Source organism: Cebus imitator, unplaced genomic scaffold (genome assembly GCF_001604975.1).
Source record: "Cebus imitator isolate Cc_AM_T3 unplaced genomic scaffold, Cebus_imitator-1.0 Scaffold56, whole genome shotgun sequence".
NCBI classification, from domain to species: domain Eukaryota; kingdom Metazoa; phylum Chordata; class Mammalia; order Primates; family Cebidae; genus Cebus; species Cebus imitator.
In genome coordinates this window covers 5,609,411-5,634,242 of record NW_016107371.1, presented here as the reverse complement: position 1 = coordinate 5,634,242, position 24,832 = coordinate 5,609,411, and the positions used below count along the sequence as shown (strand labels likewise).

The 24,832-nt window shown below is 35.1% G+C and overlaps 1 protein-coding gene across 5 annotated transcripts in view; it reads right to left on the bottom strand.

The window, feature by feature from the left end:
• OXR1 (oxidation resistance 1) overlaps window positions 1–24,832 on the bottom strand; it is a 479,036-nt gene that overhangs the window by 107,745 nt on the left and 346,459 nt on the right. Inside the window, exon 1 of one of the 5 annotated variants that reach the window (XM_037738706.1) lies at window positions 24,683–24,743. The exons of the other annotated variants lie outside the window; for them this stretch is intronic. Coding sequence (XP_037594634.1) covers window positions 24,683–24,728 — 46 coding nt within the window. The 5' untranslated portion in view covers window positions 24,729–24,743. Of the gene's footprint in view, window positions 1–24,682; window positions 24,744–24,832 lie in introns of those variants that run through there. 5 annotated transcript variants of the gene reach the window in all.

Genomic DNA, 24,832 nt, shown 5'->3' with positions numbered 1-24,832 from the left:
ACAGTGTTAGGCCCATTGTTCTATGGCCTTAAATAAAAAAATCTGGATTTATTCCCTTCAGATTTCAGCCTGTTCTTCTAGACCAGGGAACAGCAAACTATGGCCCGTGAACCAAATCTGGCCTGCCAACTGTTTTTATAAATTCTGTTTTATTTGAACACAGCCATGCCCATTCATTTATGTATTGTCTATGGCTGGTTTGGGACTATACCAGCAGAGGTGACTAGTGTGACAGACTTTATGGCCCAAAAAGCCTAAAATATTTGTCCCCTGGCCCTTTTCAGAAACATTCTGTTAGACCATATTCTAAACTGCTGAGGTCATTTTGATTCTTTCACCCACAGTGTCATTCAGGATCCCTAATTACTGAGTCAACCACAAATTTGCCTCTGTTAAGGTTGTTCAGAAAAATATTTAATGAAACATGGACAAGGAAAGTCACAAGACAGGTCAAGTGACTACCTTCAAGGTTGACAATGACTACTACTCATTGAACATATTAATCTAAAGAGGTATGAATCCACTAAATGCTACTATCACCCAGAACTCATTTATCAGCAATGCCACATATTAGTTAAATATCTTTCTAATATGCAAAAGATGAGGTACAGACTCCAAATGATCACTGTTTTCCCCTCTGAAATGGTTTCAAGTCTATGATGTTTCTATATCCTTCAACTCCATTTCAACCCCATTTTTGAAATTTGGATTATCCACTTAACTACAGTTTTCTGGCAGATCTCTCATTATCCAGAATGAGATCCAGAATGGCTAGCTGTCACCAAACCTGATTCTTCTTTTTTCTGGGCATATAGCGACACTATCTTTCCCAGATTCCTTTTTGAGCAGCGGTGCTCAAGTGATCATTTTTTAGCTAATGGAAGGACTACAGAAATGATGTGTGCTATTTCCAGGCCTGGCTAAAGAGAGCTCCCATTATGATCTCCATGTTCTTTTCTTTTCACATACTTGCAGCAGATAAATATGGTGACTTGAGAAGCATTTATTAAATATGACAGAGCCTTGAGATAGAAGGTACCTGGGTCCTTGAATCCACCCTTAGAGGAGCTCCAAATGTAGGTTCAAACAAGAATAAACTTCTCTTGTATTTAAGTCATCTTATATATTTTGAGGTTTGTTACATGAGGGAGTATAATTGTCAAAAATATACTATGATTCTGGTAAGATTATTACCAAAGGTTTTGTGACCACGTAGGAAAATACTCTGGTTTTCTGGACCAAGAGGTTTCAATTCATGTAAAGTAGATATAGGTGTTCTTTCACTGTATCCCTGTGTGCCTCAGCCTATAAATTTCTATTTTACAGTATTTCTTTTGTACTTTCTTGTAGTTCATTCTTCTTAATTAAGAAAAATAAAGCAAAACTGAGTCTGAGTGTGACTGTACACACCTGGAGTCACAGCTACTTGGAACACTGAGCTGAGAGGATCTCTTGAGCTCAGGAGTTCAAGCCTAGCCAGGGCAATATGGCAAGAGCCCATCTCTAAAAAAAATAAATTAGCTAAGTAGGCATTAAACTTACTCTGTCTTTTAATAAACTGTTAAACAACACAAGCCCACCCATCCCTCTTGCCTTTATTGTAGGACTTTCCTTTTCACTAGTTTTTTTAGTGTTTCTATAACCTCACTCTGTGATTTGTCCCTGGTAATGTGTTCCTCTTTTGTTTCTTCTAAGAACAAAGTTCAGAAAACAACTTGTCAGATCACATTGGTTTCTCCCCATTTTGCTTTCTTATTAAGATTATTCATGGCCTTATTTGCCAGAGTTTGATTTTTTGGGTATGTAACCAACACTTACATTAAGAAACCCTATTCTAGTAGATGTGGAGAAAGATTCATCACTCCCATAATCACCTCATGTCTCTGGCAACTTTTGTAGCCTATTTGTAAAAAGCCTTATTTCATCCTGTATCTAGATACAATATTCAATACTTTTTAACACTTGTATTTTAGTTTGCTGCACATGGAGATAACATGCTTCTATTGATCCTGATGCCTCTCCATCTTATTTACAGAGAAGATGCAGGGCAGGCTGTTGACACTTTCTGACATATCTTTCTGGGCTTGCTCTTTCAGCCCCACATTTTCACTTACTAGCTTCGGAAGCTATGAGCTCCCATTGAAGACACCCTACTCTCTAAAGTCCTCTTTATGCCAGTTTGACTTAGCTTCAATTGGCACAGAAAAAATTTGGGACTGAAAGATGTGATTGTAAGCTCATATGGCAAACAGGAGAAGATAGCTCTGTGCAAAATAGTTCATGGCTAACAGAATGATGTTTCTTTAGCTAGCAAATTTGTATGTTGTGAATGCCATTAGCATGATGGCATGTACTTGACAACTTGTACTGTTATACTGCCATCTATGTAGATGCTTTTTAAAAATTTTAGTAAAAAATGCGAAAGTGAGTTTTACCTCAGTGAATTTCTACAACATGCAAATTAGCTTGTCATAAATAAATGAATTTATAATATGCATATTTTCTAGTTTGATTTTGGAACTAGTAAAAAGCATGCTATGTATTCTTTCAAGTATTGTAATCAAACATAGGGTATATTTGTTAAAAACAAAGTTGTAACAATTTCTGCAATAATTTGAACATTGAATCACTGGCAAAACTTGAATTTCAAAATTTTTAATTTGTCTTTCTCAGATGTAATTTAAATAAAATCAGTTTAAGATATTTCTAAAAAATGATTTGCAAAGAAACAAATGTTATTTTTATGCTATCAAAGTTAATTTCCAAAGTAAAGATTACAAGCTATTCACACTTTAAATATATATACTTATTTATATTATTATTAAATAGAGGATTCTTCTGCCATTGTCACTACTTTCTCCTCAAAAGAAGAGACCATATGTTTTAGATAAAATAAAAAGAGCTCTATACAGAGGCCTGCTTATCTTTAAGGTCTCAATGAAGATAACCTGCCTTAGTAAGGGAAAAATCATAAATATCATGAAAATATAAAATATAGTTCATTATATATGTGTATAAATACATGTGCATTATGTATTTGTGTATATATATCTATAAACAAATATGAAAATATATGTATTGGTATAGATGCACAAATATATATATACAAATGTATATATTTGTATATATGCAAATATATATATTTTTTGCATTGGTTGTATGATATAGGAAGTCTTGAATAAGTATGAGCTATTTTCATTCCCCACAAATTTGATATTGAGTGTTTATAAGATAAAATATATGAAAGTATTCTTTGTTTATACTATTAATACCCTGTTAATAGTATAAACAAAGAAAGAAAAAGAAACAAGGAGAAATATTTCCTTGTTAAATATCATTGCATTTTCCTTGATACACCAGAGATAAACCAAAGTAAGATATTCACCATCTTGGAATTCTTGGCAGTGGCAGATGGCAGGGAGGTTATAAGATTTTTACTTGCTCCCAAAGGACACTGTGACTATGCTGATTATACCTATCTTAACATACTAATTTTCTGTTTATGTGTCTGTCTCTGAGAATGGAAACCATTAATATAGCTCTCTACATTAACACAACCTTACACTCACTCTACTGCCTCCTACTTTATTCTACGAGCTTCTGGAATTCTTCAATATCTATTGAAGAATTGCATATCTAGAATAATTCTAGAATTGCACTAGAATCTAGTGTATAAACTATTGATTAATGCTTTCTATTGAATATAAATTCTTCAATTGATATTATGACATCAATTGATTTTCTTCAATATCAATTCTGTAGTGTCTAGAGTATACTCTTAGGGATACCTGATTCTGATTTGATAGGAGCTAATTTACAACTCTATAAATTATAAAAGCTGATAGCAAGGCAAAACAATTTTTGTCTATAAACAAATACATTCTTGTGTATGCAAATTCTCCCCAATGGACTGAATTGACTCTTTTCCCCAACATTGGAAGAATGTGCTTTCGTCTGTACTTTCATTTTAATCATCTTAATCTATAAATATGTCTGGTTTTTGAGTTCTCCTTTGAACTATCTGTAACATCTTACTGGTTCCTTCATTAAGGAATTTTACAAAATATTTAACACATGTTAATCTTTATGTCCTAATCTTGTGTTTTTAGGGAAAAGGTTCCTTAAATGGTACTCATTTTATTTCACTGTAGAACCCATTTTGGATATATTTACACACACACACACACACACACACACACACACACACACACACTAAAGCTCTTTCTTTTGACATAATATAATTTTAAAATAGCAAAAGGGAATAAAATTGTTGCTATATTTATTAATTGTTTTGGATAATAAGACATTGCATCATGGTCCTACAGTAGTAGAAGAATTTTAGGTATCTTGAAATGTTATATTTTATAATCACAAACAATCTTTATCTGTAGCAACAATGTTAGGAGAAACAACAAATTATTTTAATTACAATTCCCTAGCCAAGGATAATAATATTGCGCTGTAGCAAAATAAACAAGCTGAGGAGCAGAGGGGTATGTGGAACATGTTTGCAGTATGCCAAAGGAATGATTACGAGTTGACTACCAGGTTTTGTTTGTACTCACTGAGGGCTAATGAGCAATGGAGAGAATTTTATGCAGGAGCTGCTCTTGTGGAGGGAATGGAAACAGATTAGGTGACTAGAAGAATAAGGAAGAGGGAAAGCAAACAAATATCTACAAAACTGAAAATCATACCCATCTAAGAATGTGGCTTCCTATAAATAGGGAGCCTGTCACCATGGGCATACCTAAATGATAGGAATGTAAAGAGCAGTGTCTGAGTGTCATTGACTCTGCTTCATAGTTGAAACCAAAATTCCCTTCACTAGCCTATTCTACTCACTTATTCTTCCTAATATGTATTCATCTAAAGAAAAACATAGATCCTTTGGATTATCCCATGAAGCCCAAACAAATAGACGAAAACATAGTAGCACATATAGGAGAAACTACTTGTATTTGAAATAGAAAGGTTCTGAAAGCAAAGTTTTGCTGTCCCAAATACAAAGCATCTACTTTTTTTTTTTTTTTTTTAATAGTCTCGCTCTGTTGCCAGGCTGGAGCACAGTGGCACGATCTCGGCTTAATGTAGCCTCTACCTCCTGAGTTCAGGTGAGTCTCTTGCCTCAGCCTCCTGAATAGCTGGGATTACAGGTATGTACCACCACACCCAGCTAATTTTTGTATTTTTAGTAGAGACAGGGTTTCACCATGTTGGTCAGGCTGGTCTCAAACTCCTGACCTCAGGTGATCCACCCGCCTCAGCCTCCCAAAAACGCTAGGATTACAGGCGTGAGCTATCGTGCCCGGCCACGTGGCATGTACTAAACCAGTCAGAAATCAGTAGATCATCAGCAAACAGGATAGTGTCTACCTTTGGGGCTGTTGGCTGAGTTCATTTTTAGTCTTTGAAAACTATTCTTGGATTTCTATAGGAAGGAACCATAAAATGTAAGACATACTGGCATAAATACTGCCACTTAGTAAGTTGCAAAAGGGTTTGGCTGTTAATAGCTTGCAGAATTCCTGTTTGCCTTCCTTTTCCAGAAATAATGAAAAAAATGATATGCTTTACAGTGAGTAAGTACATTAAGGGGTTCATATGATGTTAAAAGGAATGCCTTTCTTTATGACAAACACATACCAGCTTAAAGGGTTTCCTATTGATCACAAAACATCAAAAGGCCTTAGTCTGCACTTATAAGAATGAGATCAGTACAGGACTCTATTAAATGCTTGATTTGGATGAGTAGGTTGCTCAGCATTCCATCAGTCAACCATTAAAATGAACTGCCAGTGAAGAATGCCATGAGAATAAGTACAGAGCTAGAACTGGGCCATCGTCTACTGCTGTTAAAGAAAATCATAACTAAGAAATTAAATATGGGGCAAATGGCCCAAAGTATTCACAAGTATAACATCTACCATAGAATCATTTTGGGGAAAGATAACTTGACAGTTTTTTAAGTCTTCTGGCTTTTATCAAGACTATATCTAAAACTGCTGCAGATCAATGAATTTGTCCTATTGTAAAAAATCCTTTAGAGAATGATTTTCTGGCATCCATTTAAATGATTAATCACTCGTACTTTACGAAACTTCTTTCTTATAGTCATTTCTAAGACTCGAGACTGGGTGTAGTGGCTCAGGCCTGTAATCCCAACACTGGGAGGCTGAGGGGGGCAGCAGATTGCTTGAGCTCAGAAGTTCAAGACCAGCCTGGGCAATATGCCAAAACCCTGTCTCTACTAAAACTACAAAAATTAGCTGGGTGTGGTGGTACATGCCTGTAATCCCAGCTACTTGGGATGCTGTGGCACAAGAATTGTTTGAACCAAGGAGGCAGAGGTTGCATTGAGCCGAGATTGTGCCACTGCCCTCCAGCCTGGGCCACAGAACGAGACTCAGTCTAAATACAAATACAAAACAAAAACAAAAAATCCTCCTAAGGCACAAACTCATTTCTTTTCATCTTTAAAATAAATTTACGAAAGGCTCTATAATATACTCAAAAGCAGAAGGGTAGAATGGCCAATCACATATGTGCAACAATTTTCAAGATTTTCCCATATTTGCATCACTTATTGCTATTTTCTTTGATAAAACATTTTAAAGCAAATTCTAGACATATACACTTCACTATGGATGCCTAAATTTTAAAAGATTTTGACATTCATTTCTATCCATTAGGCAACATTATCACACCTAGTGAAATTAGCAGTCATTCTTTGGTGGAATCCATGAACAAGTCAATGACCAAAATCTCCTCTCTTGGCAAAAATATCTTTTTGCAGCTGGTTCTTTAAATCATTCAAACAAGGGCTACATATTATAACTGATTAAGTCTTTAGTCATTAAGACCAGTGCCTCTCAAACTTTAATATGCAAATGAATCACTTAGGGACCTTAAGATTCGGTAGGGTCTGGGCAGGGCCAGAGCTATTGCATTTTAACATCTCCCAGGTAGTGCCAATGTTGCTGGACTCAAAGTGGACCACACTAGCAAGATCCTAGCAAAGACTCATTTGTTTTGTCTCGTTTTGTTTTGTTTTGCTTTTAATGCCAAGAGCTTGTTATAGGAACAGGTCAGTTATCCTGGTCTAGATTTTCATGTTTGCTTCCATGTGGTATTATCTAGCTTATTCCTCTTTTATTACCCTTAATTTGTAATTAAGTAAATGATGTTAAGCCTAAAAACTTGAATAGATTTAAGCTCATCTTTTTTTGGGAATAATTTATTGAGGAGATATGTGAACATTTAAGTATTTGATCTGTAGGAATATTATCCTTATACTTCATAGTAATTATAGTGTTAAAAAGAGGGCTCTACAGTCAGATTTCTATTAGTTCACATCCACCTCCATCATTTACTACTTGTATGACCTTAGCAAGTTATTTAATTTCCCTAAACCTCAGTTTTCTCATCTGTAAAATGAGTAAAATAATAGTATCTACATTATAGAGCACATGACAAGTGATCAGTAAATGTATTCTATTATAGCTTGACTTTGTAACCTTTTTACTCTGAGACAAAATATTTTGGTTGCTGAGACCTTTCTACTAAAACTAACTTTTTGGTCCTATGTTCATTTGAGGCTACCCTATAAATCAGCTATAGGTTTATATACCACAGAACTAGGCAAGACCCTCAGAGGGAGCATATTATTAGTTTTTGGAGGATTTTCTTTTCATGTTTTAACTTATCTGTCAGATTATAGTGGCTCATAAAGCCTAAAAATAAGACTTTAACAAATCTTATGTTAACTCAACCAAGTAAGTCTTTCAAAGAGTATTAGTTCTTGGTAGTTTATCATAGAAATTTCATAACAAAATGGTACTAAGTAAAATGTTTCAAAATCATCCTAAGGTGGATACTAGAAAACTAAGGGAGATTATTGTTGATTCATGGAAATCCCGTATGAATTATATAGCCTTTTTGTATGTCCTTATTAATAAGTAAATTGCTAAAGTTAAGCATATGGGACCTCTGATATTTCCTTATCTTTGTTTAATAAGCTTCTGCAATTTGGAATGAATCCTCAAATTAAACTTGACACTTTAGGAAATCAAAGAAGCTAGAGAAGGAAGCCTAGCATGATCCAAAATCGCAGTGTACACTATGAGTTGTCTTATGACTTCAGGAACATAGAGGATGATTTATATGAACACGAAATCTACAATTATAAGTTGAAGCCATGATTAGTAAATTATTCCTCTCCTTGTAATAAATTCCATCAGCACAGAGTAACTTTGAGCCACCTTTCAAAAGAAGCAACTGCTGGCCCAGATGATCAGGGCCAAAAATAAATTAGGCAACAAGCCCAACATCCTTCTACACTTTGGTCTTTTCTTTTTTCCTTTTGAGCTTGATTTTTTCAGATGTCTTTCCTAGAAGACTATGACTTTCAGGGATATATTATCTTACTTTAATATTACAAAGATTGTAGAATTGACAAAGAATACTAGGACAAAAGAAAAATAATTGAAGGGAATATTTTGAAAGTCTGCAACTTTCTAAGTTATTTGTAAGACAGCCATATAATAGCAGCAGAGTAAAGCAGTGCTATTACCATAATTTTGTAGTGTTTACTATTATGCAATATTTTGTTTGGCTAGTTGTTTTTGAAACAGGGTCTCACTCTGTCACCTAGGCTGGAGCACAGTGGTGTGATCTCAGCTTACTACAACCTCTGCCTCCTGGGCTCAAGCAAGTCTCTTACCTCAGCCTCCTGAGTAGCTGAGACCACAAGTACGCACCACTATGCCAAGCTAATTTATTTATTTATTTTTTGTATTTTTGTTAAAGACAGGGTTTTGCCAGTTGCCCAGGCTGGAATATGCAATATTTTGAATCATACTATTTACATTGTGATGCAAGGAAAACAAAACTAGAAATTATATGACAGGCTACAAAATTATGTCTAACTTGACAAAAGGCAGAAAAAAATTGAAATAAAAGAAAAGAGGTATATAAAGTGTTTCCCTTTTTTGAGTGCTTGGACCAAAATTAAGATCAATACAGAAGAATCATTGGCCAACAACAAAAACCGATCAATTATTAGATAGTAGAGCATTTCATTTGACAACTTGTTTGATTTTCAGACATTTAACTGCATTTAGCCTGAAATTACTGATTAAAAACAAAATATAAAAATGAACTAGATGAAACAAGATTATCCAGAAACAAACACAATAATATTTTAAAAACATGTTCTAATTTTAGGCCATAGCAGTTTTCCAAAAATTATCAATATAAAGATAAAAGATACAGAACATGCTTTATGTGATTAATCACTTGAATAATGGATGATACTGCAAAACTAGATATGTACTTGTAAGACATCACTTTGAGGTAATGTTTGTTTTCACATTAAGTTTGAAGAACACAATTTTTTTTCTATCTCTAAATCTTTCATTAAAATCTGAAGGGTAGCTCTAACTGGATCACGTTATATCTTTCTTCATTTTAAATCTAGAAAACGTTCTGTCTTCCTAATCTATATTTAGGTTTAGCGAGCATATTAACATTTTCTCAGTGAGTATACCCTTTTTGGTGTCCTTGTCTAGGATAAGAACTAAAATATTCCCAGGGCCTCTGATTTTATTTCAGTTTCCAAACTAAGTATTTAGCATATTTTTTGTACTGTATCTTGATGAGGCATATAGTAGTATATAAGGTGCTACAATAAATAGCAGACATAGCAATTTTCTTAGAACTTTACTGAAGGAATTTTTTCAGTCAGCAATTAAATGCCTATCTCTGCAATATGTTCTCCAAGTAAACTGTGCTAGAGATCACTGAACATCTCTATGACATTATTAGAATCAAATCTTTCTTAGTAGTCTGATTATGATCCTTTACAACATGATCTAGTTCATTATTGGCATATAGTAACCATTTAATAAATATCTGTTAAATTAATAAATATCTGTTAAATAAATAAATAGACTAACAGAATGCAATGGAAACATATTATAATTCACTTATTTCTCTCAATATAGGCTTACACTGTAAAATATTCTACCTTTAACAATTCAATTTATAACAACTTAAAAATTAAGACCACAAACATTTTGCTAGGGTTCTTATGGCAGCTAAAGAAAAGACTAATAGATAAATTCAAAGTGAGATGCTTAAATAGTTCAAGGGTGAATATTTCTAAAGACTTTACATTGCTACCTTAACTTCGTTTTCTGTCCACATGCATGTAAAACAACATTAACATCCTCACCTAATGCTATCAACAACCATCACAGAATAGTTGTGAGCTTTTAGAAAACCACAAGTGATAATGTAATATTTACATTTATCTCTATTTATAGATAATATAGTTTTATGTTTGTATTTATATTCTATTTATATAGATGTGGAAATTAAGGTAATAAAGAAAGGAACTAAGATATAAGGAGTATTAGTAATGACAAACATACACAGGGTTAAGTCAGCTCTTACTCTGATCCTAAAAGCTTCAAGCACTTCCACTCTCTTGGTTTCTTTTTTGCGTTTCATCTCTCAACCACTCACATACTGGTCTTTCTTACCTTTCATTATTGAACGAGTATATGACATGATTAATCAATATTTTCTCCTTTTCCAATTATCTTCGTGCCCAGTAACTACTACTCATCTCTCTCTGACCAACTCCCTGAAAGTCCCTTACATTTTCTCCCTGCACCTTCTGCCCTCAGCCAGCACAGGCAGCAACACAGCATGAAGCAGGGTTTTGGTGCTCTTTGTCAATATCAACTGAGCCCTAGAACTAGACAAATGGGACCTAATCAAACTCCACAGCTTCTGCACAGCAAAAGAAGCAGTCATTAGAGTGAATCGGCAACCAACAGAATGGGAAAAAATTTTTGCAGTTTACCCATCTGACAAAGGGCTGATATCCAGAATTTACAAAGAACTAAAACAGATTTACAAGAAAAAAACTAACAAGCCCATTCAAAAGTGGGCAAAGGATATGAACAGACACTTTACAAAAGAAGACATACATGAGGCCAACAAACATATGAAAAAATGCTCATCATCACTGGTCATCAGAGAAATGCAAATCAAAACAACATTGAGATACCATCTCACGCCAGTTAGAATGGCGATCATTAAAAAATCTGGAGACAACAGATGCTGGAGAGGATGTGGAGAAATAGGAACACTTTTGCACTGTTGGTGGGAGTGTAAATTAGTTCAACCATTGTGGAAGACAGTGTGGCGATTCCTCAAGGACCTAGGAATAGAAATTCCATTTGACCCAGCAATCCCTTTACTGGGTATATATCCAAAGGATTACAAATCGTTCTACTATAAGGACACGTGCACACGAATGTTCATTGCAGCACTGTTTACAATAGCAAAGACCTGGAACCAGCCCAAATGCCCATCGACGATAGACTGGATAGGGAAAATGTGGCACATATACACTATGGAATATTATGCAGCCATCAAAAACGATGGGTTTAGGTCCTTTGTAGGGACATGGATGAACCTGGAAACCATCATTCTCAGCAAACTGACAGAAAAGCAGAAGATCAAACACCGCATGTTCTCACTCATAGGTGGGTATTGAACAATGAGAACACATGGACACAAGGAGGAGAGCACTACACACTGGGGTCAGTTGGGGGGAAATAGGGGAGGGACAGTGGGGGGTGGGGAGCTGGGGAGAGATAGCAAGGGGAGAAATGCCAGATGTAGATGATGGGGAGGAAGGCAGCAAATCACACTGCCACGTGTGTACCTATGAAACAATTTTGCATGTTCTTCACATGTATCCCAAAACCTAAAATGCAATAAAATAAATAAATGGGAAAAAAAAACAACCTAACCCCCCCCCCAAAAAAAAAAGCATCAGAGAAAGCAAGGAACGTGTTTTTGATAATTATATATGCTAAAAAGAATACTTTTAGTAGATATTTTAATCACATATACAAATCTGGCTAATTAAAAGTTTTTCGCTTTTTAATTTATGTTTGGCATGCTGTAAACCCTCTAGTAAATATCATTCCTTCTACCTTCCTCTTTGCTCATTTGCTGTCACGGTACTTTGTGTAAATAATCTACTTCTCCTTCCAGATCATTCTACCATAGTCTTCTTGCATGTGTTTATGAGTTCTGCTGTGCCTATTAATTGAAAAGACAAAGAAACCTTACAGTAACACAACAATAAAACACAACAAGAAAGCATGGAATCAAAAGACTTGGTTTCTAGTTTTATAGTAGATGTATAACTCACTGGCCAAGTGTCTTAGGCATGCACGACCTTTACCATTTCTGTGCCTGTTTTCTTAGCTGAAAAATGGTGAAATTGAAGTCCAAACTGTAAGAGTCCTTCTCTGTTCAGAGACTGAACGAGTTAAGCCCTATTTACACCTATGTAATTCATTTCTGCAACAACCTTGATGGGAAGGAGAGTAAGTAACATTATCTCCACACTGCAGATAAAGAAATGGAAGCTAAAGGAGATTGTAGGATTATTCTACTGTTGCACATTTGTCTGGTAGCAGCGCTAGGACCCAAACCTAGGCTTTATTTGCCTTTTATATCTACAGAGAGAGCTAAGCCACAATCTCCCAGAGAAAGCTAAGCCATAATCTCCATATATAAAGAGGAGACAAAGGGAGTAAATTGGTGAGATTTTAATGTTTGTCTAATAAACATAAAGACAGAGGCAGCCGTTTCTCTTAAGAAAGAGACTGTACTTTATAGATAGACTGTGTTTAGATCACATTGACTATTATATTGTTTTACATTATTACTCTTTTCTCCCAGAGTACCAAATCTGCTTTGGACTTTATAGTTGTTGAATCTCACTCACAGATGGAGAATCCTACCACACAAGTTTTTTTAAGAGCAGTTTGTTAAAAATAATGTTTGCTCTCTTCCTTGGCATAATAATAATGCAGAATGAATATTTATGTGTTTTATTCTATAATTTATGAAATGTCTTTGTGGTGATATTATGTGAGTTCTCTGTATTTAAGGACATAATAAAAATTATAAAAGTATATTTCTGTACTGGTGGTTTTTACATATTATATAATAACCAATAGCATATATGCATTAATGAGTTTTTAAATTATGCTATTGAACATGAAAAAATAGAACATGGACAGTAGCAATAATGATGACTTACTTTGTCAGTTAGACCATCTGCTATTTTTACCAAATTCTTCAGGGAACATGGCAGTAGCTGGATGACTAGGACCCTGGACAAGTAGTCAGAAGATCCAAGATCTATTCATAGAACTTACACTGACTCACTTGGTGACCATGTGCTCATCAGTTGATCTCTTGTAAGTTCTCAGATGTTAGAATTTGGGAGTGTTTCCTCCTTTGCCAGCCTCTCAGAAATGCCATGAATGTAGGTTTGTCTGTGTTTGCAAAATATTGTTAAAAAGGATCAGGAAGAAAAAAAAAACAGACTTGAATAGCAGACATAGCACATGGTATAACTAGTCTTTTTAAAGAGAATTTAAATGTTATTTTACTATCTAAGCATACCTTTTCTTCCTTCAACTTTGTCTCCTTCTTATCTGGCAAGAAAATCCCCCAGGTTTGGGGGTGCAGGAGAAGAATGAAGTAAAAGAGGGTGATTTTTCATTTCTTCACTCTCTTTTACTGTTACCCTCATAAGTCTGTCTATCCTCTTTCATAATCTAGCTGAGTGTTAGTTGAAGTGTTAGTGCAGATAAACATTAAACGGAAGCAGAAATGCAGCATGTGTGAGAATGGAGAGAGCCCAGATACTTTAAAATTATCTTTGGGGTATGTTTTATTCCTTCAGTTTTCAACAAATATTGGGTGCTGAATATCACGATGCTAAGCCCTGAAGATACGAAGACAATGGAGACATAGTGCTGGAGACAATGGAGACAGATCAGAGGCATTAGATATACAGGCAAATAATTACGAGGGTAATGTTGGGGAGGGATAACATGGAGAGAAATGTCAGATATAGGTGATGGGGGGACGTACCTGTGCAAGTATGATGAGTGTGAAGGTGTAAGAGGATAGCAGAGACGGGATGGGCATCTAGAAAGGGTCCAAGAAGTGAGGTAGCAGCTAACCTTGGAGGGCAAGGAAAGCAAAACAAAATATTTTTAAGATACTGTAAGTTTTATAGTGATGGTTTTTTAAAAAATGAATATTTAATCAAATGAAATTGTAGACCAGGCAATGTGCCAAGCAACAGTAAAATCTATAAAAGCATCAATTTTAGAGTTGGAGAGAGAAAATTCAACTCCATTCCTATCTATAGGTGTGACCTTGGGAAAGTTGCCTGACCTCTCAAAATCTGTTTCTTCATTTATAGAATGGAGTTTTCAAAAGCATCTACACCTCTTAGGGTTGTATGAAGATTAAATAAGATAATATGTGTAAGTTCTTTGCCTAGTCCTTGGCACCTGGTAAGATGGTAAAGGCTCAATAAATGCTAGTTATTATGAAATATTTCTACATATTTTCCATTGAAACTTTGTAGCAATCCAATGGACAGGCATTCCTAATGTCAGCTCTTTGGCAAGAAGATACAGAAAACAGGAGGTTCTAGGAATATAGGTTACAGACCCTGAAAGACCCACGTGTGCCATAAGAAGGAATTTGGACCACATGGAGAAGGCAGTAGGAAATCTTCAAAGATTTTTAAAAGAGAGAACCAATGAGTTTTATATTTTAGAAAGATTGTTATATATATATATATATATATATATATATATATATATGTATATACACATATATATACACACACACACACACACACATATTGCACTTTAGGTTCTGGGGTATATGTACAGAACATGCGGGATTGTTGCACAGGTACATCCCCCCCAAGGTGGTTTATTGACTCCAGGTACATCCCCCCATCACCTATATCTGGCATTTCTCCCCATGTTATCCCTCTCCAACTCCCTACCTCTGGCTGTCCCTCCCCTAGTCCCCCCAACAGACCTCAGTATGTGATGCTCCCCTCCCTGTGTCCATGCCTTCTCATTGTTCAACACCCGCCTATGAGTGAGAACGTGCAGCATTTGGTTTTCTGTTCTTGGGTCAGTTTGCTGAGATTGATGGTTTCCAGATTCATCCATGTCCCTACAAAGGACATGAACTCATCGTTTTTTATGTCTACATAGTATTCTATGGTGATATGTACCACTCTTTCCTTGTCCAGTCAATCATTCATGGGCATCTGGGTTGGTTCCAGGTCTTTGCTATTGTAAACGGTGTCACAATGAACATACATGTGCATGTGTCTTTATAATAGAATGATTTATAATCCTTTGGCTATATACCCAGTAATGGGATTGCTGGGTCAAGAAAGATTGTTAAGACTACAGTGTGGATAATGGATTGGAAAGGCAGGGAGAAACTGGAAAGATAGGAATCCAGTTAGGAATTCTATGTAGTAAATCTCTCTGTGTAATAGTGGCATGGGAAATCTCCTAAGTGCAATCATACAGACCTGAGGAAGGGTGGCTAGTTGGTGGATCCCCTGTGCCCTTAATTTTCACCTATTCCCATATCAATCCTGTCATGCCAAAGGCTTTAGGACTCACTTCCAAAATGCTTAATGCTTTCCACTCTGAATCCTCCCAGTAATGGTGGTCTCTTTATTGCTAAGTGGCATAAGGTTTAAAAAAAAAAACAGTAAGCTTCCTCCTGGAAATGAAAGAAGTCAATGTCAGTATAAATGTTTCTTGGCTGCAGGGAAGAAGTAGAAAGGTTCCCTAAAAACATTTGGGTAGTTTGGTAGCTTAATCGTTTTTGTCATCTTCACATGTTCATGATGTCATCATTATTATGCTACTACATTGATTCAAGAGTAAATCAAACATAATAGTAGAGTTAAGGCAAAATGCAGATATAGAATATCTCAGTTTACCATTTTTAAGCATCAGATAGCTATTGTTTCATCTTTTTTCCTTCAAAAAGTTGATTTTCCTTATCTCAGCAGCATTTATTATTTCTACTATAAAATACTCGCCCCTTTCCACTATTTTTGCTAGAGATTCTACATATTAAAATGTATACATTTAAAAAGTAATGAAAGCAAGGGAAGTTTAAGACATGCTGAAGGCTACTCTTCTCTCAGAACACCAGAAACTAAATAACTTGTAAGGAGTGCTTTGTTATGTAACAACATCTGAATATATACCATGAGAAATCTCTGAGAAACTAAGTTTTCTTATGAAATATCACTATTCTATCCTGAATTCTTCCCTTTATGGATGGACCTCTGATTCAGTTTTGCTTAGTAGCACGTGCTCTTTTTGCCTTGATTTTGGTTGATTTGCATAACACGTGCATGTACTTTGAGACACATGTTGTTGAAGACATGAGAGGTTAACTATGAAGAAAAGCATCGAAACATAATAGAGGAAATGTACCCAAGCATTTCATATTTTTCAGGACTTGCATCTTTTAAATAATGTAAGAAAAGTGTATCTAGCACTTTACAAAAGTTATTGAGCACATTAAAATCATGATTCATTTAAAATATGCTAATTATCATATATATTTAAAAATTAATTTGAAATATTTATCACAACACTTGTGAATAATAACCACAAGATTTTTTTCCTCAAGTTTAAGATCTGGTAGAAGTGATTTGTAAAAAATTATTACAAAGATCTATAATGTTAAACCAGGGAAGCAGCTTTGAGACTTGGCAGAAAAGTGAAATAATTTTTTTTAAAGATATTCTTAAACACATACCTCAAGCTTAATAAATGTGTAAGTGTTAAAAAAAAGAAAGCCTAAGAAAATGAGCTACTTTTAAGGTAAAAAAATTTACAACAAGAATTTAATGATACAGACAGGGAAGGTGTTAAGAAACCAGCAGACCAAAGCAAAAATAAGTAAATTAATGTAAAAATATGAAAAGGACTGCATGAGAAGTGAAAAGCCACCAAACTTCAATCAAGGCCATGCCATACAGAGAATGACGTGTAGAAATACAAATAAACAATAAAAACAATAAGAAACAGGAAAGACTAGGTTTTTTTAAGAAAATCAATTTTAAAGATACCTTCATCTTATCATCTGCACAGGGTGAAAAGGCTTTTTAGTTAATAGTTGAGTCAGTAAATAATATACTTCTATATATTAAAAATTTTTTTTTAATAAGGAAAAATACGATTAGCTATCTCTTACCTCTAAACAGTGGGCTTTATAGTTTCAACACTGGAATATTTTTAATGTATCTAGATTGTTTTTTCAATTTAAAAAATTTTCTTTTTTCTTGTAAGAACTTATGCTATAAAACACACATATACACACACACACACCCCAGAACAGAGCACCATAGTACTTCTTGTTAGAAAATATTATTTTTAATTCTGAAAATTATGTATTAGTATTTGAAAAGATATCAAATTAAAAGCAATTTGTAAGCATATAGAGGAGAAAAAATTATGCATTAAATATAGCTGAAATTCATATGATAAAAAGACATAAATAATCTAATATACTTTTACAATAAAGTAAACATGTGAAAAGTAACTATAGCTCACTTCTTTGAATTTTTAAGTGCCATCACATGTGAGGTCATTTCAACAAGATTGGGAAACATTATTGATTATACAATGCAGAAACACCTTAGTGACTAAGATGGCTAAGCTAGGAGACCTAAACTATCATTGCCCTAGTTTGGATTGTCAACATTTCTCATTAGGCCTAAGCTATCCTGTTCTCCTCAAATACATATTTCAGAGAGAATTACTTAAAACTTAAATCTGACAGTGACCATCACATAAATTATAAACTAGCCACCCAGGAGAATCAACGATGTGGCTGAACAGAGAGTGTAGATTCTTGCTCTACACACATATGCTATTAGAACAAACCAACGTTGCCTATTTTTAATTCATTGCAGCAATTCTTTTTGTTTTCCTGTTTTGAGCAGTGAGCCTTTAGTTATACCAAAGCCACAAATCCATTTTCTATCCAAGGTAAAAGGCAGTTTTGACTTTCTGAAAATTTCAATTTATTTATTTTTATAGAGTGTGGTTTCACCTTATTGTCCAGACTTGTCTTGAAATCCTAGGCTCGAGTAATTCTCTTGCCTCAGCAAGCTGGGATTACAGGTGCACACAACTGCTCCTAGCTTGAAAATTTTGATTTAGCCTAGTGAGTCAAGGATAGCACATCAAACACATGGGGAATGGGGGAGAGAAGTGAGGTTGTAGGCCTTTTTAAGACCTTTTTATAGAATTCATGTAACATTTCGGTATCATAATTTCCTTATCTATAAAACAGAAATAACATTAGGCTTGGCTAGGTGCAGTGGCTCATGCCCGTAATCCTAGCACTTTGGGAGGCCAATGTGAGAAGATTGCTTAAGCCCAGCAGTTCAAGACCATTTGGGCAACATGATGAAACTCCATCTCTACAAAAAATAGAAAAATTAGCCAGGCATGGTGGCACATGCCTGAAGTCCCAGCTCCTCATGAAGCTGATGTGGGAGGATCAATTGAGCCCAGGGAGGTCAAGGCTGCAGTGAGCCATGATTGCGCCACTGCACTCCAGCCCAGGCAACAGAGTGAGATCCTGTCCAAAAACAAACATTAGGTCTGCATACTTCAAAGTGATGTTATGAAATGTTAAATAAAATAAGAATGTATGTCAAAGGTTTTTTACAGGGCAGAGCAATGTCAAGTTACTTCCTACGATAAATAACGGTAGATTTGCAACTGGGACACACCTGAAAAACAGCAATTCCAGTGCTTGCAGACATAAATGAAGGTCAGCTCTGAGTGTATACCCAGCTCTCAGCTATCTCTGAGACCTCATTTGCCCATCTTACTGGTATTCATTCTGTTCCTTGAACAAAGCAAATTAATTTCCACCACCAGACTTTTCTCTCTATCTGGTTAGCTATTCTTTCCAATCCTTGTTTGTCGGGTTTCTTCTCACAATTTGAGTTTCAATTCTAATGACACCTTCTTAGAGATGCCCCCATCATTACCCAGGCTAATTACACCACTGCCCTATCCTACTCCAGTCTCAGGAGATCATATTACTCTCTTACTTTCTTCTTAATATTTGTTATATAAATATCTTACTCTTTCTTTACTTCCTTATTTATGGAATGGCCACCATACAAGGCCACTATGCCCTCTTATCAAAGGACCTGAGTGACCCAGCAGTCTGTCACTAAGCTAGACCATATTGCCAATGGTTTGAATGAAAGAAAGCTCAGAGTGACCTTGTCAAATAAGGGAAATAATTAGTTGAAAACCTGACCTTCCAGAGGAACAAGGGTGGGGAGGTAAGAAAACACACATGTGAAGCAAAACACTAAACAGACACAGGATAACAGGATAATTTCTGTGTGTGTGTGTGTGTGTGTGTGTGTGTGCGTGTGCGTGCGCGCGGGTACGTGCTGTAGGAAGCTGAAGCTGGCTTAATGTGTTAGTGAAAATAACAATTTGGAAAACAGAATTTCTTGTTCTGGTTCGTCAGAAGGAATAGATTGAGGCAGTCTGGGGAAGTGAACCTGACAGTGGTCTCACATGATGCATCTGAATAAGTAATGATACCCTTTTACAAGTTAAATTCAACACATCCTTTCCATAACTGATTTGCCTGTAAGTTCTATTCTATGGCATATAAAATGTTATTTAAAAACCTTCTCCCCTACAAAGTCCCATCCTCTATAGGAAAATAGTGAGGCAAGTCACATTGCTCTTTGGTACTCTCCCATCTCCTCTTTCAGAAACTGTTTCTTCAGTCTTCAGTTCTTTAATCCCTTTCTACCACTGTTATTCACCTGCCCCACAACTTACTCTGCCAGCCCCACTTTCAGCTGTCAGAAGATCTCTGTTTGGTGTTTCTTCTAAATTTCAATTTTGAGTTTGTCTGAGTATGTGTCTGTCTCATTAGATTCCATGTATAATACCAAATATGTCCTCACAGTGCAAACTTACTACAGAATACAGTAGGCATTCAATGCACATTTTCATTTTATAGTTTTCCTTGTGCTTTTCTTTTTACCATTGTGTGTATATTAACCTTATTATTACTACTTGAATGTCCACATGGGTGGGATTAGGGTTTTTTAAAAAAAATATGTATTTTCCATTTTTAAAAAGTCTCATACTTTTTTAACAAAAAGAAATTAAAGAAGAATGGGAAAAAGGAGCTTTACTATATCTGACTGTGTTTGTCAGTAGCAGATGACACTCAGCATTTCCATTTAGCTGGGTGGAAAGCATGTTGAAGCAAACCTCAGGGAATAGAGGAGTCTATAGGTAGCTCTCTTCTTCTAATTAATCTACTCAATTAGTGATCTGAGCATATGTTTTAGAGCCAGGGTCCTGGGTTTTACTCTTAGCTCTGACACTTGCTTAGCTTGTTTGACTTTGAGGAAGCTTCTTAATTTTTCTGCCCTTAACATTCTCATCTGTAAAATGGGGGTAATAATTGTACCTATTGAGGCTACAGTGTTAACTGAGGATATATTCAACAAATAATTTTTGAAGACATTCTACATATTAGGTCCTGCTCTTTGTACAAGGGATGTAATATGGAGAAAAAAAGACAAAAATTTATTTTTTCTATTGTTTGTGTTCCAGTAAGGTAGATAAATATACACCTACCTATATGTATTAGTGTTAAGGAGAAAAAAAAAAAAGCAGAGAAGAGTGTATGTGAAACTGTTGATGGGCAGAGGATTTGAAGTTTTAGGTATGGTGGTCAGGGAAGGACTCCGAAAAGACAATTTTATAAGAACCTGAAGAAAGTGAAGGAGTTGGCCATGTGCATCTCTAGGGGGAGAGCCTTCAAGGTAGAGAGCACAATAATTGTAAAGGCCTTGAGAAAGAAGCAGGCGTGGTGTGTTCAAGGAATAGCAAAGAGGCCAGTGAGATCAGAGTGGAGTAACAGTTGGGAAATTACGTGAAGTAAGGGGTGTGTGTGTGTGTGTTGGGGGTGATCAGTTAGGGCCCTGTGGGCCATGATTAGGACTTTGGGTTTGGACAAATGAGTGATACAATGAGATTCATGTCTGAACCACATTTTTCCCAGTTGCCTGACTGAAAACCGACTGGGGCGGGGATTGGGGAGCAAGAGCAGAGGCAAGAAGACCAGTCAGAAGGCTCTTGCCACAGTGCAGTCAAAAGATGATGGTATTTGGACCGAGGAGGAAGTAGTGCAAGTGGTAAGAGCTGGACAGATTTGGAATTTATTCTGAGAGCCAACAGGATCTCTGGGGCTGATTAGATGCAGGGTCAGTAAGAAAGAGAAGGTCTAGAATTACACCAGTGTTTCTGGCTGAACAGCTAAGAGAAATGATGCTTCCATTAATGGAAATAAGAATATAGTTTAATGTATGAATAATATATTATTATGATAAAATGTGTTAACATGTTAATGAATTGGTGTATGGAAAACACTTAGTATAGGAGTTAACATCAAGTAAGCCTGATGTGTTTGTTGTTATTAATAATACATTGAAATGGGAACATTTTTTAAACTCCAGTATATGATTAAATGTTCACATTAGAGTCACAACTTGTGGTCTTTAGAAATAAAGTGACTTAAATGAGATATTAAAAGATTTTCCACTGGCAGATATAGTATAGGAGAAAAACAGAATTTTCAGGTAATGACTAAGAATTCCCTCTTGTTCAATTCCCCTTTTAACCTGCACATGTCTTTACTACAGTACTTCCTTCTTTTCTTTATTCCTGCCTTTTTGAAGTATCCCTATCTCAAAAGTAACATATACACTAAATATATTAACTTTTAATGGACAATCTTGTGTTTTATAGTTACTATAGCAATGGAATTTCTATTCAGCAGTACTATTTCAAGTACCATTGAAGTATCCTGTGTTTTAAAGATGCAATAATTTTCTTTTTACTTTTATTGTATGTTTTTGAAACTGTGAAAACCAATAAAATTCATTTTTTTTTTTTTTTTAGAGACGGTATCTCACTCTGTTACCCAGGCTGGAATGCAGTGGTGCCGTCATAGCTCACTGCAGCCCGGAACTCCTGGACTCAAGCAATCCTCTCACCTCACTCTTTTAAGTAGCTAGGACTACAGGCATGCATCACCATGCCCAGCTAATTTTTGATTTTTTGTAGAGACAGAGGTCTCACTTTTAAATGGAAAGAATCAAGACAGGAAAGAATTGGGGAATCTAAGTAATCTCTTTTATTTTTAACAACACGAAGGTACTGTGGGTTGTGGCTTGCTAATTCAATAAAGAATACAAGCTCTCAGAGACTGGCATGCATTAAGCACTGGAATTCAGAACAGACAGGACTCTTATATTTAAGAAATACTCTGAAGATTTTGTGGTTCTCCTCTAAATTCAGAAAGCTAGTTAATGGGTCATATTATCATTTCCAATGATAATTTAAAACTCTCTAGTTTGGAATGAATTATATAATTTTTCCTTCTTTCTTTTCTCTAACTTTCTAACTCACATATTTCTAATAATGTTTCATTTAATGTTGATCCTTATGGTTTATAATTTAACATTACTTCTTGGCTTAAAAATACTCTCATAAACATTTCATTTTAAATATTTTTACTGGTACAATATTTTTTTACCAATTGTCTTAATAATTTACAGATGAAGAAATGATTTGTACTATTTCCTCTTTAGATGTGTAATTTGAAGCTATGGGAATAATTATCACATTGCTAAATACCCATAGCTTTTAATGAGCAGAAAACATAACTTGAACCTGGGTCTTCAGTTTTAAAAGCTTGTTCCCTGTCCATTTCATTACAGTTGAATGTTGGTAATTACTAATAAAATTCTCTCAGTATTTTCCAGGGAGTTCAGTCAAGACAGTGGCCTAAGAATCACAGTGCTAAGAAGCCAGAGTGGAAGAATGTAGTAAGGAGAGACCAAAATTGGCCATGGATAAACCACATAAAAAAAGAGAAAACTTTATGAAGTTCCAAATATATGGCCTTTAACATATTATATAAAGCACAGACTTAAGTATATATTCTCACTGCTGCATTTCATCTAAGACACCACTGATTGTGAGATGCATGACCAAGAAAGAAAGATTAAAAAAAACCTGTCAATTAAATCACAATTTACCTTGATCACAAGGTGATTTTAGATTTTAAAAAGTTAAAATGTGAAAAATGTACATTTTAGAATCAAAGAAATATAGTACTAGTAATTGCAGAAGGTATGAGAATTCTCAAAATCAGTTATAATACAATCTCACTAGATAATCAATAAACACATATTAAGTGCCTACGGATGGGTACAAAGAAGCAAAATGCATAATCTAGATGAAGAGGCTTAAGTGCTATATATGAAATATTCATTGCTATCCTTCAGTTTCACAACAATGCCACTGTTGAAGACAGCAGATCCACTTGTAGAAAATGATGTCTCAGTGTGAAAGTGCCAAGAGGATATAAGGCATAGGAGGGAGCAGGAGAGAGAGGAGTACAGAGGTAGAGGCAGCTGGGGGAAGGATGGATGGGCCAGGGAGAGGTAGGAAAGATGGGGAAAAGGTATCTAATTGATCTAGGAGTTTCATTGAAATTCAAAAGTGGTCTGAATCCTGCTCATGTCAAATCTCCTGATCTTATTAAATATAAATGCTGTCCTGTATATGAAATCATACTTTTTTTTAACATCAGCTTTGAAAAGGGGTTCATACATTTTTATAACATTGACTGCTCCATGTTTAATACCAGAAAATTTTCTCCTTTCTTGTGTATTTTTTATTACAAAGACAACTTTAATGCCTGTCAAATTTGAACTAGATATAATTGATTAAATATTTGGCATTGCTTAAGAATTAAATTTTGTTATGATTGGTTATCAACCTCCTCAATGACTTAAAAGTTTTAGAATTTGTGATTAAAATTAAAAAATTGTTTGGGGTCAAACCAATCCCTATGTATTTCACTTGGGACTTTTGTATAAATTAGGATTATCATCACAGTATCTGCATGTTGAACTGGAAAAAATTAAATTTGATTGTTTATTTCTAATTAAAAACATTTCTGTTTCAGCAATGAGAATTTCATAAGTTGCCTTATGATATGAAATAATTGCTTTTGAAATTACTCAAAAAGAAAAGATACTCAGCCTCTTAGCTGTGCATTATGCTCATAAATTTATTACTAATTTAAAAGGGATAATACCCTGCAACATCATTAAGCCTCATGACTAAGTAAGTGGTAAAGTATATTATACATTCTGATACTGTCACACAGTTGCTTGTGATTGAGAAAAAACTAACCTAGTAATGGTAATTACTTCTTTTGAAAGGCAAAACTATAAATAAATAATAATGCAGAGCAATTTGATTTTTAAAAGTCAATAATGAATTCCATCTGCTGCATGCCATTAAAAATCAAAGAGGTTACTTACACGCCTCAGTTCTTTTTATATCTTTATTCCTTCCATTTAAAAGTACAGGTCGATCCTTAATCATAATGTTATTTTGGCTTACTTGACCAAAACTTCAACGAAAAAAAAGAAACAAGGAAAAAAATCTTCCTGTTTCTCGCCTCACTTTTTTTGGAGCCTAGACAACTTAACGTAATACAAGGCTAATGAAGAACAAAGATATTAAAGCAAATGTTTAAGAGGATGGTTTGGAGCGTCTTAATGAAATGAATTACAAGTCTTTGAAACCCAGAATACAGTGGTGATAAAAGTGAGAGCATGTGACTTGATCTCTGCCATTACCCGAGTTAGGCACAATTTTTGAGTGAAGAATAAGGTCAGGCAACATGGAAATCTTACTAACAAATGTTGTCCTATGAATGAATAAAAGATAAATCACAAAGGACTTGTTACAAATGGCCACTGGACACAATAGACTCAAAATCACTATGT